The sequence below is a fragment of the Myotis lucifugus genome, unplaced genomic scaffold (assembly GCF_000147115.1).
Source record: "Myotis lucifugus unplaced genomic scaffold, Myoluc2.0 scaffold_15, whole genome shotgun sequence".
NCBI lineage: Eukaryota > Metazoa > Chordata > Mammalia > Chiroptera > Vespertilionidae > Myotis > Myotis lucifugus.
The window spans coordinates 14,294,466-14,310,354 of NW_005871063.1; the positions used below are offsets into that span (position 1 = coordinate 14,294,466).

A 15,889-nucleotide genomic window follows, 5' to 3' on the forward strand; every position below is an offset into this window, starting at 1 on the left:
TTGTATTTTCCACACTGAGCCTCCTCTGAGCCTCGGTATGCTGTTCTCTTTCCTTCTAGTTGAAGAATCTCTCTCAGCCAGCCTTCCTGTGGTTCTGGGTGATGTCCGTTCCGTCTTTTAGTTGTATTTTTGAAGTGGTTGTTTGCGGCAGCAATCTCCGGTGTTTACTTATGCCGCCATCTTGGTCGGTCTAATAAATAATTATTTTAAAGGAAAAAAACAGAGAGGACAACCAAGATGGTGGCATAGATAAACACCTGAATTTGCTGCCGCACACAACCACATTAAAACTACAACTAAAAGACAAAACAAATATCATTTAGAACCACGGGAAGGCTGGCTGAGTGGAAATTGTACAACTAGAAGGAAAGAGAAAAGCACATTGAATCCAGTAGGAGGTGCAGAGGTGTGGAAGTGTGGAGGTACGGAGGCACGCACGAAAGGGGCTGGCAAGTGGAAGGGAGATACAAACTCCCGACTGCTCTGAAATCCAGTTCGGGGTGAGAATTTGGGGACCCAGACTCATATGGAGAGAAACTGGACTGTCTGGCATCGGGCCAGAACGTGAGGGGGGTTTTCTCACAGAGGTGCTTGCAGCGGTCATTGTTCCTGCACAGGGCCATGGGACACAGACCCCGGGACCTTTCCGAGGCAGAACAGACTGGCAGCCATTGCAGTTTGCTTCACCCTGCTGATTCCCTGAGACCCCGCCCCACCCAATTTATAACCCCACCCAAGCTGTGCGCAGAGGCTTTTGCTTTTGAATGGCCTAGTCTTTCTCTGGCTAAAAACCTAGGCAGACTCAGTGAGCATCAAAGCCCCACTGAAGCAAGTCCTGCCCCATAAGGGTGTCTCCAGCACAGAAGTTCTCCCACCATAGACACAGCTGAATCTCACAAACAATTGGCCTGGAGATCAAATCCTCCCAGTGTTACCTACAACAATCAAGGCTTAACTACAACAAGACTGTGCACACAGCCCACAAAGGGGTGCACCAAGAGTGTCCACCTCAGGTAATTAGGGAGGCTGAGCCACTGGGCCCTATAGGACACCTAGCACACAAAGCCACTCTATCAACACAGGGAAGCAGGCAAAATGCGGAGACAAAGAAACAGGTCACAAATGAAAGAAATGGAGGAAAGCAAACTACTGGATATAAAGTTCAAAACCATATAAGTTTACTCAAGAATCTTCTAGAAACCTCCAAGAAATATAGTGAGACCCTCAAGGATATGAAAAAGGACCAATTAGAAATTAAGCATACACTGACTGAAATAAAGAATATTATACAGACACCCAACAGCAGACTAGAGGATTGCAAGAATCAAGTCAAAGATTTGAAATACGAAGAAGCAAAAAACACCCAACCAGAAAAGCAAAAGGAAAAAAGAATCCAAAAATATGAAGATAGTGTAAGGAGCCTCTGGGACAGCTTCAAGCGTACCAACATCCGAATTATAGGGGTGCCAGAAGAAGAGAGAGAGCAAAATATTGAAAACCTATTTGAAGAAATAATGACAGAAAACTTCCCCTACCTGATGAAAGAAATAGACTTAGAAGTCCAGGAAGCGAAGAGAACCCCAAACAAAAGGAATCCAAAGAGGACCACACCAAGACACATCCTAATTAAAATGCCAAGGGCAAAAGACAAAGAGAGAATCTTAAAAGCAGCAAGAGAAAAACAGTCAGTTACCTACAAGGGTGTACCCATAAGATTGTCAGCTGATTTCTCAACAGAAACTATGCAGGCCAGAAGGGAGTGGCAAGAAATATTCAAAGTGATGAGTAGCAAGAACCTACAACCAAGATTACTCTACTCAGCAAAGCTATCATTTAGAATTGAAAGTCAGATAAAGAGCTTCACAGATAAGAAAAAGCAAAAGGAGTTCATCACCGCCAAACCAGTATTAAATGCTGAAGGGTATTCTTGGAGAAGGAGAAGGAGAAGGAGAAGGGGAAGGGGAAGGGGAAGGGGAAGGGGAAGGGGAAGGGGAAGGAGAAAAAGGTAAAGATAAAAATTATGAACAACAAATACATATCTATCAACAAGTGAATCTAAAAATCAAGTGAATAAAAAATCTGTCAAACAGAATAAACTGGTGAATAGAATAGAATTGGGCATAGAAAGGGAGTGGACTGACAATTCTCAGGGGGAAGGGGGTTTGGGGGGTGCGGGAAGAGACTGGACAAAAATCGTGCACCTATGGATGAGGACAGTGGGGGAGGGGGATAAGGGCAGGGGGGTGGGAACCAGGTGGAGGGGAGCTATGAGGGGGAAAAGAGGAACAACTGAAGTAATCTGAACAATAAAGATTTATTAAAAAAATAAAAAAGGAAAAAAACAGTGTTGATTACGTCAGGATTTAATCAAAGGCTTGGGCCATTCCAGGCTATTTATCTGTAATTCAACCTTTAAAAAGAAAAAAATCAAGAATGGCTAAATCTTTTAGAGGTCTGTTTAGAGTTTCATTAATAGTATATAGACATACATGGCACTATAGAAATACTATAGCAAAAAAGCCGAAAAGAATATGCAGAAAAATTATAGTACTAGAAACAAAAAGCCTGAATAAAGATAGGAGGGGAATCTAGCAATCAGGTGTGGAAAAAGTGTTTTTGTGCTTCCTACAATTATAAATATCATTCATGTATTGTTACCTTTGTAGCATCCTATTTTAGGGTCGTGTCCTTCAAGGTGACATTCTTTAGATGTAATTTCTATCAATTCTTCTATGCACCAATATAGTGAATATCCACTTTTTTTAATCTGGTGGATAGTATAAACATTAATAATTCCCTGATATGTTTTCCCCAAATTATACAGTAGGTAGTATCCTAATAGCTATTTATTATAACTAGGATAAATGTCTCATTAAAACCTGACTGTCTTTTAGACATAAGCCTAGTTTTATACAGTGTACTTCCCTCTGTGCCCTATTTGACTTTAAATACTAATTTATAGCCTCTTGTTTTCCACCTGAAGGCTAATCTTTCTAGTGTCCCAATCTTATTTGAATGGAGTAAAGCCATTGCTTCTACCTCTGTCTTTGCATGTGATGATCTCCTGTCTACACAGTTAATAATTTTTTGATATTTTAATGATAGAAGCTAAATTAAGGATGTCATCCTCTTTGTTAAACAAAAGAAACAGCCAATTCACTGAGCAAATATTTATTGACTGCCAACTATGTCCCTCTCTCTCTCAAAATGAGTGAATGAAGGAGGAAAGGAAGGAAAAACCATGCAACCTAAGGCAGTATCCTTGAGAGTATTTCTTCTGTTAGAGCAACTCAATAATTGATCACCTTACCAACTTTAGATAGGCTAGGCTAGGCCAAACATAACTGATTGATATTGCTTGAATTTCAATTTTTGTTTTTGTTTAAGGTTTCTCCAGTTTTTCTGAGTTTCATTGTGGAATATACAGTAAACCTTCTAATATTGATTTTCTTGGGGATAATAGAGGAGGATTATTTGCTCCTACAAATGAAAATATAAATGTAGCTATAATTGATCAGGGACCCATTTTTGTGCCAACACTGAGCTTTTGTACATGCTACCTCTATTAATATAATCTCCAAAATGAGATGATGCCATATTTATGTGATTCTGGATACCACTTCTAGAAATGTTTATTATTTTTATTAACTGCTAATCTCATTAAAACTTTATCCTAGGTTTTGATACTTCTATGTCAATTCTGAAATTTGGAATAGCTGCTTTAAAATTGTTTCCTGCCATAATTTTATAAATAGAATGAGAGGAAAATGATTGTTTGCATATAAATAATGATCATGGACAAGCATTATTATATGTGAGATATTTTGGTTATGTAAGTGATGAAGAGTCATGATGTTTGTAATTCACTTTAAATTTTTATTATGGAGGTTTAAGAAAGAATATAATTATAGTAAATATTGACCACTGTTTTGTGCTGTTGGTGAAATCATGATCTTGGTATGTTAATTAATGTTTGATATATTTTTTACCAGATGATATAAATAAAAGTTTATGTAGAAAAGTTGTAACTCAAGGAGTATTTTAAATACTGTTTTATTATGTTGCTATCCTTGTTATACTCAACATATTTCAATGAACTTTATTTACATTTTTCCCATGACTCCTGCTTCTAGAACTACTGCTTCTAGTTCTTGCTTTTCTTGGACTTTCTAAATCATTCCTTGTGGTATCTCAAACTGAATTCTAAATGCATGCTCTCAGCAATAAAGGAGAGCTTTATTACTATTAATTACACAATTGTTGCCTAAAATCAAAGATGTCCTAAAGAATTCTTTCCAAGTATGAGTTTCATGGTTAATATCAACTCATAATTTTTCACATTGCATGAGCACTTCTTGAGACCAGAGGTAATTATTTCAAATTTTATGTTAAAGTCATTAAGTTTCTTTTCTTAAGAATGCACTATATTTGGTTTGGAGAGTATAGCCAATTATAAATTAATTGCTTTTATAATTTAAAAAACTTTTTTACAGCAAATTATCGGAACTGTACTCAGTCTCAAGACAAGCTGAATAAAGATATGATTGTGTAAGTCAAAATGAAATGTTAATATCATGAACATTGCATGCTGCTTTATATAATACTTATGAGGAAAACTGAAAAGTTTGATCATCAACATGACATATAAGGGATTAAAGCAAACATATCCTCTGATTTTGTTAGGCATATAAAATATTATTACATATTTTTTCTATTTGAAAGTTATGTAGGTTCATATGCTTTAAGTTTTATTTGACAAAATTACCATCAATAGAAAAGTTGTTTTAGTATTTTCATTTTTACACAAATTTTGCCTCCTAGAATGGGAGGTACATATCCTAGAGACTAAAGGACTTGTTTTTCCTTTTTTTAAATTTTTTTTCTTAAACATCTTATAGAAAAAAATGCCACTTCCATAGAGTTTAAAAAAACAAAAAGAGGTGTGCAAAAAATAGTAAAAATAGTTGTAAAATGGTAAAATTTTATTGACTAATTTTAGAGACTATTTCAGATTATTATAGTTCTTTTTAGACTAAAAATTGTAAAGACTGAAATAAGTAATTTATAAGGACATTTTTTGTTAGTAGTTTTATGTATTAAACAGCATGCTTTCCTCTCTCACATACACGGTGTCCAAAAAATGTATACACACTTTGAATGATTATAAAGTCAGTGTTTATTAACATACAGTTCATTCTCAATATTTAAAAGAATCTACAGAAATGAATAATTTTTTTGTCAATGCCTGTTTTCAAACTGATGATCATTCTGGTCCAGGCACTGCTGATAACTCAACGCAATGGAATCGTAAACATCAAGAATCATTTTGCCTGTATTTGCAAGCCCTCAGTTCATCAACTGTTGCCATAAACTTTATCTTTTATGTATCCCCATAAAAAAAGCCTAGTGGCACTTTAGGATAAATTTTCTTTGCTCAAAGCTTAGTCTGGTTTCATTCATTATTTCAAATCAGTTAAACCTGAAAAGGAATGAAAATTAAGTGAATTATCAGCTGTTAAAGTGTGTTTACATTTTTGGGGGGGGGGAGACACACCATATTGAGTTTGTTAGTTAAAGAGACACTACTGTACAGGGTATATTCACTGGATTTCAGTAGTATCTCACTAAAACTATGAGTCCTTACTATAGACCAAGGTGATTTCTCATGTTTTCACCCAAGGGTGAAGCCTCTATGTTGCACAATCCCAGGGGATACCTATCACATCACAGTGACACCCTCTAGGCCATCATTCCTTTTTTTAATTTTTAAAAACATTTTTTTAATGATTTTAGAGAGAGAGGAAGGGAGAGGGATAGAGAGATGGAAACATCAATGAGAGAGAAACTTCATCTATTGGCTGACTCCTCCACACCCCCTACTGGGGATTGAGTTTGAAACCCAGGCTGACCAGGAATTAAGCCAGTGATATCTTGGTTCATGGGTCAATGCTCAACAACTGAGCCACACTGGCCTGGCATGGCTACATCCACTTTAGCTAGGCATCTTATCACTCTATCTCTGTCTCCATCTCTAGAATGCCAGTATAACTTTTTCAAATAAAAGTATTAAATAATTCTGAAAGGAGATATGTTTTAAAATACTAATTTCTGCCCTGGCCAAGGTGGCTCAGTTGATTGGAGCATCATCCTGTGCACCAAAAGTTTGTGGGTTTGATCCCCAGTCAGGGCACATACCTAGGGTGTGGGTTTGATCCTGGGTCAGGGACCTATGGAAGGCAAACAATCGATGTTTCTCTCTCTCTCTCTTTTTTCCTCCCTCCCTTCTTCCCTCCCTCCCTTTCCCTCTCTCTAAAATCAAGAAAACCTATCTTTGGATAAGGATTTAAAAAAATACTAATTTCTGCTAATAATATAAGAGACATACTCTAGATTTCTTATTAGGGAAACCTAAATTTTTACATTTAGTGCACTTCATTTTTTCTCATGGCGGCTTAATTTTGGTTATTTTATAGGTTTTAGCAAAAATTCTCTCAGTCGAGAAGCATCAATTAGACCATCAAACCTCAGAGGGAAGGTAGGGGAGGGTGGGGGTAAGGGGGAGAGATCAACCAAAGGACTTGTATGCATACATATAAGCCTAACCAATGGAGATAGACACCAGGGGGGTAAGGGCATGAGTGGGGGAGGGCAAGGGGGGATAAGGACACATATGTAATACCTTAATCAATAAAGAAAAAATAAAATAAATTTTCTCAGTCAAATATTGTGATAGGATATATATATATATATATATATATATATATATATATATATACACATATATATATATAATTTAAAAATTCCAATTTAATAAATTTTGGAAAAGCAAATGTAAAACAACTTGGGCTTATAAAACCAGAATTTGCAATTATCTGTGAATAGTCAAAGACAAATCATAAAACCATTTTGATTTCAAATCCAAAGCAATTCTAATGGTTACAGAACCACTTTTATTCCCCCGGTGAGATTACAGTTGTTAAATTGTAACCATTCCCACTGTTACTCACACTCCTTCAGCTCCTTCTCCTAAGGCAGTGTTTTCACATCCAAGTCAAATTGCACAGACCAGGCACATTTTTCCTTTCCCAAAGCTTACCAAGATATCTCCTTTTGACTTAGACCAACAACTTCTATTTAAAAATAACTCCTCTTCCCCCAGTGCCTAAATCCACCCAAGTCTTCATCCTCCATAGGTTGTCTCCCCTTAGTCCCAGTTCCAGTAGGACAGGTCCTCCTCTAAAAGCATCAGTGAGGCCACACCAGTCACACATTGGTTCTCGCCTACACCAATGCCGACTGGGTTCCTAGTTGTCCAGCACCTTTATGCCCAAGAAAGTTATTGTGTTCTCCTTTCTCTCTTCCTCATTTCTTGCCACTATTCTCCTGCCTTTTCATGACATTATGACACAAAATATCTGGTTATTCCTAGTCCTTCCTGTCTTGCACAACCCTTCATTAATAACCAAGAGACTGTAACTATCATTGCAATGCTGAAAATCTCTTGGTCTTTTCCCCTCTCAATCTGTATCTACCTCAATGAAACAGAGTCTCTTCTAAGAGTCAGGAGTCTTAAAGCAGTGACTCCTCTCTGCACACGCTCTGCCTCCTAACAGACCTCCTTAATAAGAATCTGTAACTTTAAGATGTCCACTGCTCTGTAAGATCTAGTCAGAACACCACAGCCTCTATCAATTGCAAGCCTGAGGGAAGATGCCAGGCGCATCAATTCTCACCAATCATTTCGGGTTGAATTAAATTAATATAGTACCACACTCTGCTCTTTACTACACTTCTTAACACACATATAACATCCACTTTAGTAGTTTGAGCCCAAAGCTCTTGAGAGCTCTCTTTCCCCCTTCTTTCAATATGCCTAGACACCATCCCATTGGGCCGAGGAAGCCTGTGCAGGCCTTCTGAGGATCTCTTAGAACTAAGTATCTAACTGGTTAAGTGTTACCCACAACTAGTTATATTTTATGACCTCGGTATAGAATGTGTTGCAGCATCACTCAATTTGCAATCAGTGAAATTTATCAGGGATCTTTGTTCTCTTAAATCTGATTTTAAGTGCTAACCTCTTATTAGCATTAAAAATGCTCCACTTTTAGTATGTCTATGCTAAATGCTCAATGTAGAAATGCTACTGAGAAAAAAACATGGAATATTTCTGTAAGAAAGGAACATGCTTTCCTTTCCAGCACAGCCAATGGGCTGAAGGCCTGTCTCTATTCTCCTCCCCAGTCTTTCAGCACAAATGTGATAGGCTCTTTTGGGTTTGGGGGTGTAGTAAGTAGTAGGTGTTGGGTTTTTTTTTGGTATCAAGGGAAAAGTTGTTCTTGTGTCTCACTAACATTTCCAATAATCTTTTTTCAGGTTGACCTTATATTATGTTGGAATAGGAGTTACTGCCTTGGTTTTTGGCTACATGCAAATTTCCTTTTGGGTTATGACAGCAGCACGACAGACCAAGAGAATTCGAAAAGAGTTTTTTCATTCCATTTTGGCACAGGACATCAGCTGGTTTGACAGCTGTGACATCAGTGAACTGAACACTCGAATAACTGAGTAAGAGTATTCATGAATAGTATATCAACTTTGTTTTCATATCTGATATATAAACAACTTTGCTGCATTTATTTGTTTCAGTGACATCAACAAAATCAATGATGGTATTGGAGACAAGATTGCTCTGTTGTTTCAAAACCTGTCTACATTTTCTATTGGTCTGGTGATCGGCTTAGTGAAGGGCTGGAAACTCACCCTAGTGACTCTGTCTACATCTCCTCTTATAATTGCTTCAGCAGCCATGTGTTCTAGGGTAGGTAAGATGGCTAATGTGGTGTTGACTAGAAGTGGGAATGTGAATGAGATGTTTTACTGAGTTTGTCAGAGAGGCATTTCTGTTCATTTTTTATGTCTCAAATAGAAAGGGACATTATACATCAAAATTACTTTTGATTTTGTTTACAGTTAATCGCCATTCTATCCTCAAGTTATTTGGCTATGGTGAGGCTGGTTTTAGTATCTTACTATCATTAAAAAATATTCATCTTCATTTAGTAGCCTAATGCAACTTCAGATGATAGCATGGGTAAAGTATTGTGCCTGGATACATCAGATGCTGGGAGTGCCTTACGTGTTCTAAATTCCCAGATAAATGTGTTGCAGTTTATTTCACTAGAACAGTATGAGAAAATCCTAAAACAGTAAATATTCAAATACTTTTTTATGTCAACCATTTAAAGTTTAAAATGTTAAGTCTCTAAATTATATTTAAAATGTTTGCTAATGCTATTTCTATGTACTATGTAAAGCTCTTTAAATTTTTAATAAATTATGTATGTGCATTTTCAATTATAGTTTTAGCACTGTTATACTGTGAGTATACCACAAGATATTAACCTATTTACAGCCAAATTTTGAAACCAGTGTTATTTGTGAAGTCTAAAAGTCTAAAAACAACCAATATATCTCTAATAGCTCTCTCCAAATCATGTTTTTGGCAATTCTACCAACGTACATACTCATCTCCTAGATTTGAGGCAATGTACTCTTAAGGGATGGATAAAGTTTTTTAATTTTGCAAAGCTAATTATTTATTATGAAAATCAACACCACAAAATTCACTGAGTGTATTTGCTAGCAATATACAAAGTGAACCACACAAGAATTTTTAGCAATGATAATATTTTGTGGTTGAATAATTCCTTAACAATAGACCCAAGTGTTTACACAGCAAATCATTATTTAGTGTGACTTCGAGTGTTGACCTGGTAACCCTTGTCAAAACCTTATTGAAATTAGAGCCTCTCAGGAGAAAGATTACCCACAGTATATTACTAAGATCAAATCTTTAACTTAACTGCCCAGGGAAGTGACGTAGACAAGTTGTTTAAAAGGAACAGTAGTGGGGAGTCTAAGTTCTGCTATTGTATTAACTGATTATGAAGAGGAAGCAAGTAAAAGTAAAAGTTATTCAATTGACTAAAGAAGTCAGGTGAATAGTTTCTAGCTTCCTTCAATTTAATTTATTTAGCAAATATTTATTAAATCAATACGATACCCAAGGCTTTTTGCTGCTTCCCTTCTAGTGATATATCATAGAAATTATAATCTTTTACAGTAATTCATAAAATAATGGGTATTACTCAGTTTATGCTACCTTCTGAGTTTAACAACTGTCCAAGCATGTCTTACATAAAATCAGCTCCAATGATGTGAAATGTACTGTGAAAGTGGATAGATCTGTTATGTGAGTAGGCAGTAGTTAGACTCAGACTCACAGCACAGAGGACAAATTTCTTTGTTCCCTTTCATTGTGCCAATTACTAAATTAAATCCTTTACCAATTAAAGGAGTAATAAGTGCATATCATAGAAAAAAGGGCCCATTCTGATTTTAAAATTTTGAGAAATCACATAAACCTCCCTAATATCACAAAGAGTGATATTCTCCCCTCTTTGTCTCTGGAATCTCAGCTCTTAGTGTTTGGAGATAACAGCATTTTCTAGGAAACATTTTCTAGATAACAAATCAAATCAAGTTAAATTAAGCTTATTAATTTCCAGAGTATACCCAAAAGAACTGTATTCCTAATATCCTTCTCCAAATCAAGCCTTTATCAATTGTATTATATAAACACACACTTTCTAAGTTTTTAAAAATACAGAGAAAAAACAGTAAAACTCTACTAGTAGAAAGCAAAAATAGAGATTTAGATTCTAGGTTATGTTAGGTTAAGATCTTTCACTGCCGTGAGACTTTAAAAGTCAATTAAGCCTGGACAATGTGGCTCAGTGGCTGAGTACTGACCAATGAACCAGGAGGTCACTGTTTGATTCCTGGTCAGGGAACATGCCTGGGTTGTGGGCTCAATCCTCAGTAGGGGGCATGCAGGAGGCATCCAGTCAATGATTCTCTCTCATCATTGATGTTTCTCTTCCTCTCCCTTCCTCTCTGAAATCAATTTTAAAAAATCAGTTAATATATCTGGACATTGGTTTCCTCATTTGTAAACCAACAAGGTTAGATTAAGTGATATTAAGTACCTTTGCAATAATCCTATATAATAAAAGGCTAATATGCAAATCGACAAAATGGCAGAACGATAGGTCGCCATGGTGCACACTGACCACCAGGGGGCAGAAGCTCAGTGCAGGAGCTTCCCCCTTGTGGTCAGTGTGCTCCCACAGGGGGAGTGCCACTCAGCCAGAAGCTGGCGAGTGCAGCGGCGGTGGCAGGAGCCTCTCTCGCCTCTGTGGCAGCGCTAAGGAACAGCAAGCTGGCAGGTGGACATCCCCCAAGGGTCCCGGACTGCAAGAGGGCACAGGCCGGGCTGAGGGACCCCCCTCCCCCCCAGTACACAAATTTCGTGTACCAGGCCTCTAGTAAAATTGTATTATTCTAGATTCTACCTGAATTAAATGCTCTGTATATTGTTACTACCCTCGGGTCATTCTTTGGTTAACTGTGATTATGGTTTATTACAGATAGTCATCTCATTGACCAATAAGGAATTAAATGCCTATTCCAAAGCTGGAGCTGTGGCAGAAGAAGTTTTGTCATCAATCCGAACAGTCGTAGCCTTTGGGGCCCAAGAGAAAGAAATCCAAAGGTCTGTTCCTTTAATTATGACAATATATGCTTGGTTTTATTTTTTTACCCCAAGGGCTATTATATTATGTTTTGTCTTTTAAAGATATACATACAATCTAAAAGATGCAAAGGATGTTGGCATTAAAAAGACTATAGCTTCAAAACTCTCTCTTGGTGCTGTGTACTTCTTTATGAATGGAACCTATGGACTCACTTTCTGGTATGGAACCTCCTTGATTCTGAGTGGAGAACCTGGTTATACCATTGGAACTGTCCTTGCTGTAAGTTGTATGTGAGAACAAAAGTAACTGGCCTAGATACATTTTTTCTTACTTAAGAGTATAGTAAAAATTTCTCTTTGAATAATATTTAATATTCAAATATGATTATCTTTAATAAACATAGGAATATTTATTTCCTTCAAATGATTTGTATATATCTTTAAATTTTAGTTATGAATGGCAGGATATATTCATCCAGCCTGTCTTCTAAAAGCATCACACTTTTAGAAAAACCATAATTTAATTTTCCACTGGGAGATAGAGTTTTCTTAATCTAGTAGTCAAAAAGGCCAGTGTTTAGTGAGACTTCTTCCTTTCAGTCTTGCTGAGATGGCACTCTAAAATGGCACTCTACATTCACCTTGCTAAATGTCTTCCCTCTGGAAATATTCTATAGATTGGACTCTTCTGTCCTTCTCTGTTCTTTCCACATATAGACATGTTTAAGCCAGTGGCTCAGTTGGTTAAAGCATTGTCCCATACACGAAGAAGGTTGCAGTCTCGATTCCCAGGCAGAGCACATTCCTAGTTTGTGGTTTGATCCCTAGTTGGGGCGCATCCGGGAGGCAACTGATAAATGTTTCTCACTTTGATGTTTCTCTCTCTCTAAAATCAATGAATATATCCTGTGAGCATTTAAACAAACAAACAAATAAAATCATACTATATAAATAATTCTAAATTGTCCATATCACAATTTAGAATTATTTAAACTCTTAGGGTTATGCATTACATTTGAATTTATTCAGTTACCCTCCCAAGTTTCAACAATTAAGAGATCATTTCAGGATTAAGAACTATTTGCCTTGCTAACTGAATTGATCTGGCCTATATATTTCAATTTATGTATGGCTCTCCTATTCTATATAGATTTCTATTTTCCTCAGCTAAAATCATCTTCTGAATTTGAGACTTCCATAGTAAAGACTTTAAGCTATTCATTTATTTCATATAAATGAAACTTCAGCATGAAGAATTTATATGTGACTTAGGCAAATGACTTGCTATACCTCAGTTTCCTCATCTATAAGTAGGGAAAATAGTAGCTAGCTTGTGGGGTTCTTTCCTTATTTGAATTTTTGCAGAGATGTGTCTGTCTGAAAATGCACAGGTGTTCAATAAGGCAAGAGTTCATAAGAGTTTGGACAGAAATAGTACAATGTCTCTAAGTTAGTAAAATCAAACACATCCTTCTCTTTAAAGATCAAGGGGTCGACCACACAAGGAGGGGAGTGCAACTCACCTCCTCACTTAACCAGGTTCAGGTATGGCAGGCACTCCTCTGTAAGCCAGTTTTTCTGCTCAGACTTCCCAGGTGATAATGACAGGACTATGGGACAACCAAAAGTTGTTCCACATCAGGAAAAGGCCAAATATACTTGGATTGACTTGTTTCCTTTATATTTGTCAGCAGCTTCTATTCTCTCCTACATAATTTTTCTAATATCTGAGTCTTAACCAACTATATACTTTATTCTGTTGTCTCTCTTATATAACTGAGGAAAGATAAATATTATTTTTTTTCTTTTAGGTTTTCTTTAGTGTAATTCATAGTAGTTATTGCATTGGAACAGCAGCCCCTAACTTTGAAACCTTCACTATAGCCCGAGGAGCTGCCTTTAATATTTTTCAGGTTATTGACAAGGTAAGACTTCTGATTGCTTTGAAATATAACTAACATTGCTGCAAGAAGGAAACAAAACAAAAAGATGGGGAAAATTCATATTGGGCAAATGACTATGGAAATTTGTTTTAATTCTTCTACAAGGAGATTATGTTTTATTAAAACCTCCATGTCTAATCAATGCCCTTCAAGCAAAAAGGAAAACATTATAAAAGAAAATCATCTTTAAACTATACTGTAGAAAGTAGAGATTTGTCAACTTATTCCTTTGAAGATTTATAGCATTCTCTTTGTTTTTCCAAGGAACCTGCTATAGATAATTTTTCAACAACAGGTTATAAACCGGAATGCATAGAAGGAACTGTGGAATTTAAAAATGTTTCTTTCAGTTATCCATCAAGACAATCTGTCAAGGTGGGTTAAAATTAATTACAGAATTGTACAGTTTTCTTATATTACCACCTACTGGCTAAGATCTCCTCTTATAAAATAATCTGGGATCAGTTTGGCCAAGATTAGCCACTTTGTTCAGAGACTTGGAAAGAGAGACAGAGAGAAAGAGGAAAGAGGTAATGGTGTGGAGGAAGGAAAGAAAGATCAGTAATGGACAGATAACTCTGGATGAGCTAGTTACATTTTGCAGCCTCTTTTCTATACTCAGCTGACTAAAGCATTTTCAACTCCCTGGGATTCCTTCACTCTGGGTTTGGGAGCACACCAAAATATCTTGGATTGATGGTGCCACCTATTGGTGGTCCCTGGATGTTATCCCACCCAGCATAACTCATTTTAATCTACTTTCTAACCTCGGAGAATTATGCACAGGTTGTGCCTTTCACTTCTCCCTTTCCTAGGACTTTTACTGCACCAGCATATGTGCCTCAGTTACTTTCCCTCTCACTTTTACACACACACAAACACACTCATGTATTCACACGCAGCAGTTTATCCTTCTTCTGTCATTCAGCCTTTGACACGTTCTTGAGAAAATGTCTCTTCTATTGTCTTCCTCCTTTCATTTATTGTGTATTTCCCCAAAAAAGTAGTTAAAGAATGCAATGAGTAACTACTAACAAATACGGTTTCATAGAAAAAGGACATGATTTTAAATGAAATTAATAAAATTGCTCATTATCAAACTATAATGCCTTTTAAAGTATATATACAAATGCCCCCCTGTATAATTTGCATCAAAAAAGATCTACCTACTCCTGTTTCCTTATTTTTCTCTAAGTCTTTGATTGAAATTCTTTTTTCAACGCTCTTTTTTTTTAAATTTCTTGTTACTTAATTACCATTATTACAGTAGTACTGTCTTCTCCCATCTTTCTTAACATAAAAAGAGGCTCCATTTTGCAACTTCCTGGAAACAAGCACCAATTGTGCTATTATATTGCAGAGTAAAGTGCTCTCTGGGTTTTAAACAACTATTTTTGAAATGAACTTTTGAAACATAGCTCTGTTTGTTAAGCTGGAGAATTTTTAAAAAGAAAAAGTTCACTCATTTTAAATAAAACACAAATTCTTCTAGGGAAAGAACAGAAACCCAGAAACCTACTCTAGAGTAAAAGTGCAGGTGGGGCAGGAGGTCCTCCCACTGGGGGTCCTGATTTCTCACCTCCTTTAAAGAATTTTTCTCTGCTTGGCCCTTTGAAGGTTTTATGTTTGGGTATTTAAAGGGTCTGTTTCTTTACAAATGGGGAGATCAAAGTGAGGGAATCCAAAGAAAGATTCCCATACTTGGGGCTAAATACATACAAATGCAAGCAAAGATAGGTGAGAATTTCTCAACAGGATTGCTATTGTCATTTGGGAGGTTTCTCTCACTTTGCAGGTTCTTGGAACACTAAATACTGGTTTCAACCCCCAGTTATTGAGAAAATTTTAAAGTGCTTCCCCTAAGCTGAAATGTCTCCATGGGATCGACCACTAGAAGGAGGGTTTCTATTGGTGGAATCTCATTCAGGGGAGTCCCTAAGAAGTTTCAACAGTTGTTTTACTTTGGAATATATTTTGCAATAATGTTAAATATATTCTAAAAAAGAAATTTCTTAAGTAGATCACCAAGATATCTGGCAAGATTTCATTCAGTTGTTGCAAATTAAAGGTAAAATTTTCACTAACTTGGTAGTCATGAAATTCATATAAAGTATTTCAGCTGAAAATGTAGTTTGCTGTGGCTATTAATATTTAATAAGTAATCTTATTTATATTTCTTCTTTATATAGAGAAATGATGAGATTCTTTTACTCTTATTTTCCAGAATTATGTAGGTTATTATTATATATGTATGTGAAACAAACAAGATCTAAATTTGTTTTTAATAGCCACTGAAGAATTTGTTTTATGTTAAATTACATTAAATTTCTGAAAATATTAAACCATA

At 36.3% G+C, this 15,889-nt stretch overlaps 1 protein-coding gene across 1 annotated transcript in view; it reads left to right on the forward strand.

The window, feature by feature from the left end:
- The window catches only part of ABCB5 (ATP binding cassette subfamily B member 5), an 86,303-nt gene that overhangs the window by 8,935 nt on the left and 61,479 nt on the right, over nt 1–15,889 (forward strand). The window contains exons 4-10 of the mRNA XM_006085063.1: nt 4,494–4,548; nt 8,377–8,568; nt 8,650–8,821; nt 11,493–11,617; nt 11,702–11,879; nt 13,411–13,524; nt 13,807–13,917. Coding sequence (XP_006085125.1) covers nt 4,494–4,548; nt 8,377–8,568; nt 8,650–8,821; nt 11,493–11,617; nt 11,702–11,879; nt 13,411–13,524; nt 13,807–13,917 — 947 coding nt within the window. The remainder of the gene's footprint in view (nt 1–4,493; nt 4,549–8,376; nt 8,569–8,649; nt 8,822–11,492; nt 11,618–11,701; nt 11,880–13,410; nt 13,525–13,806; nt 13,918–15,889) is intronic.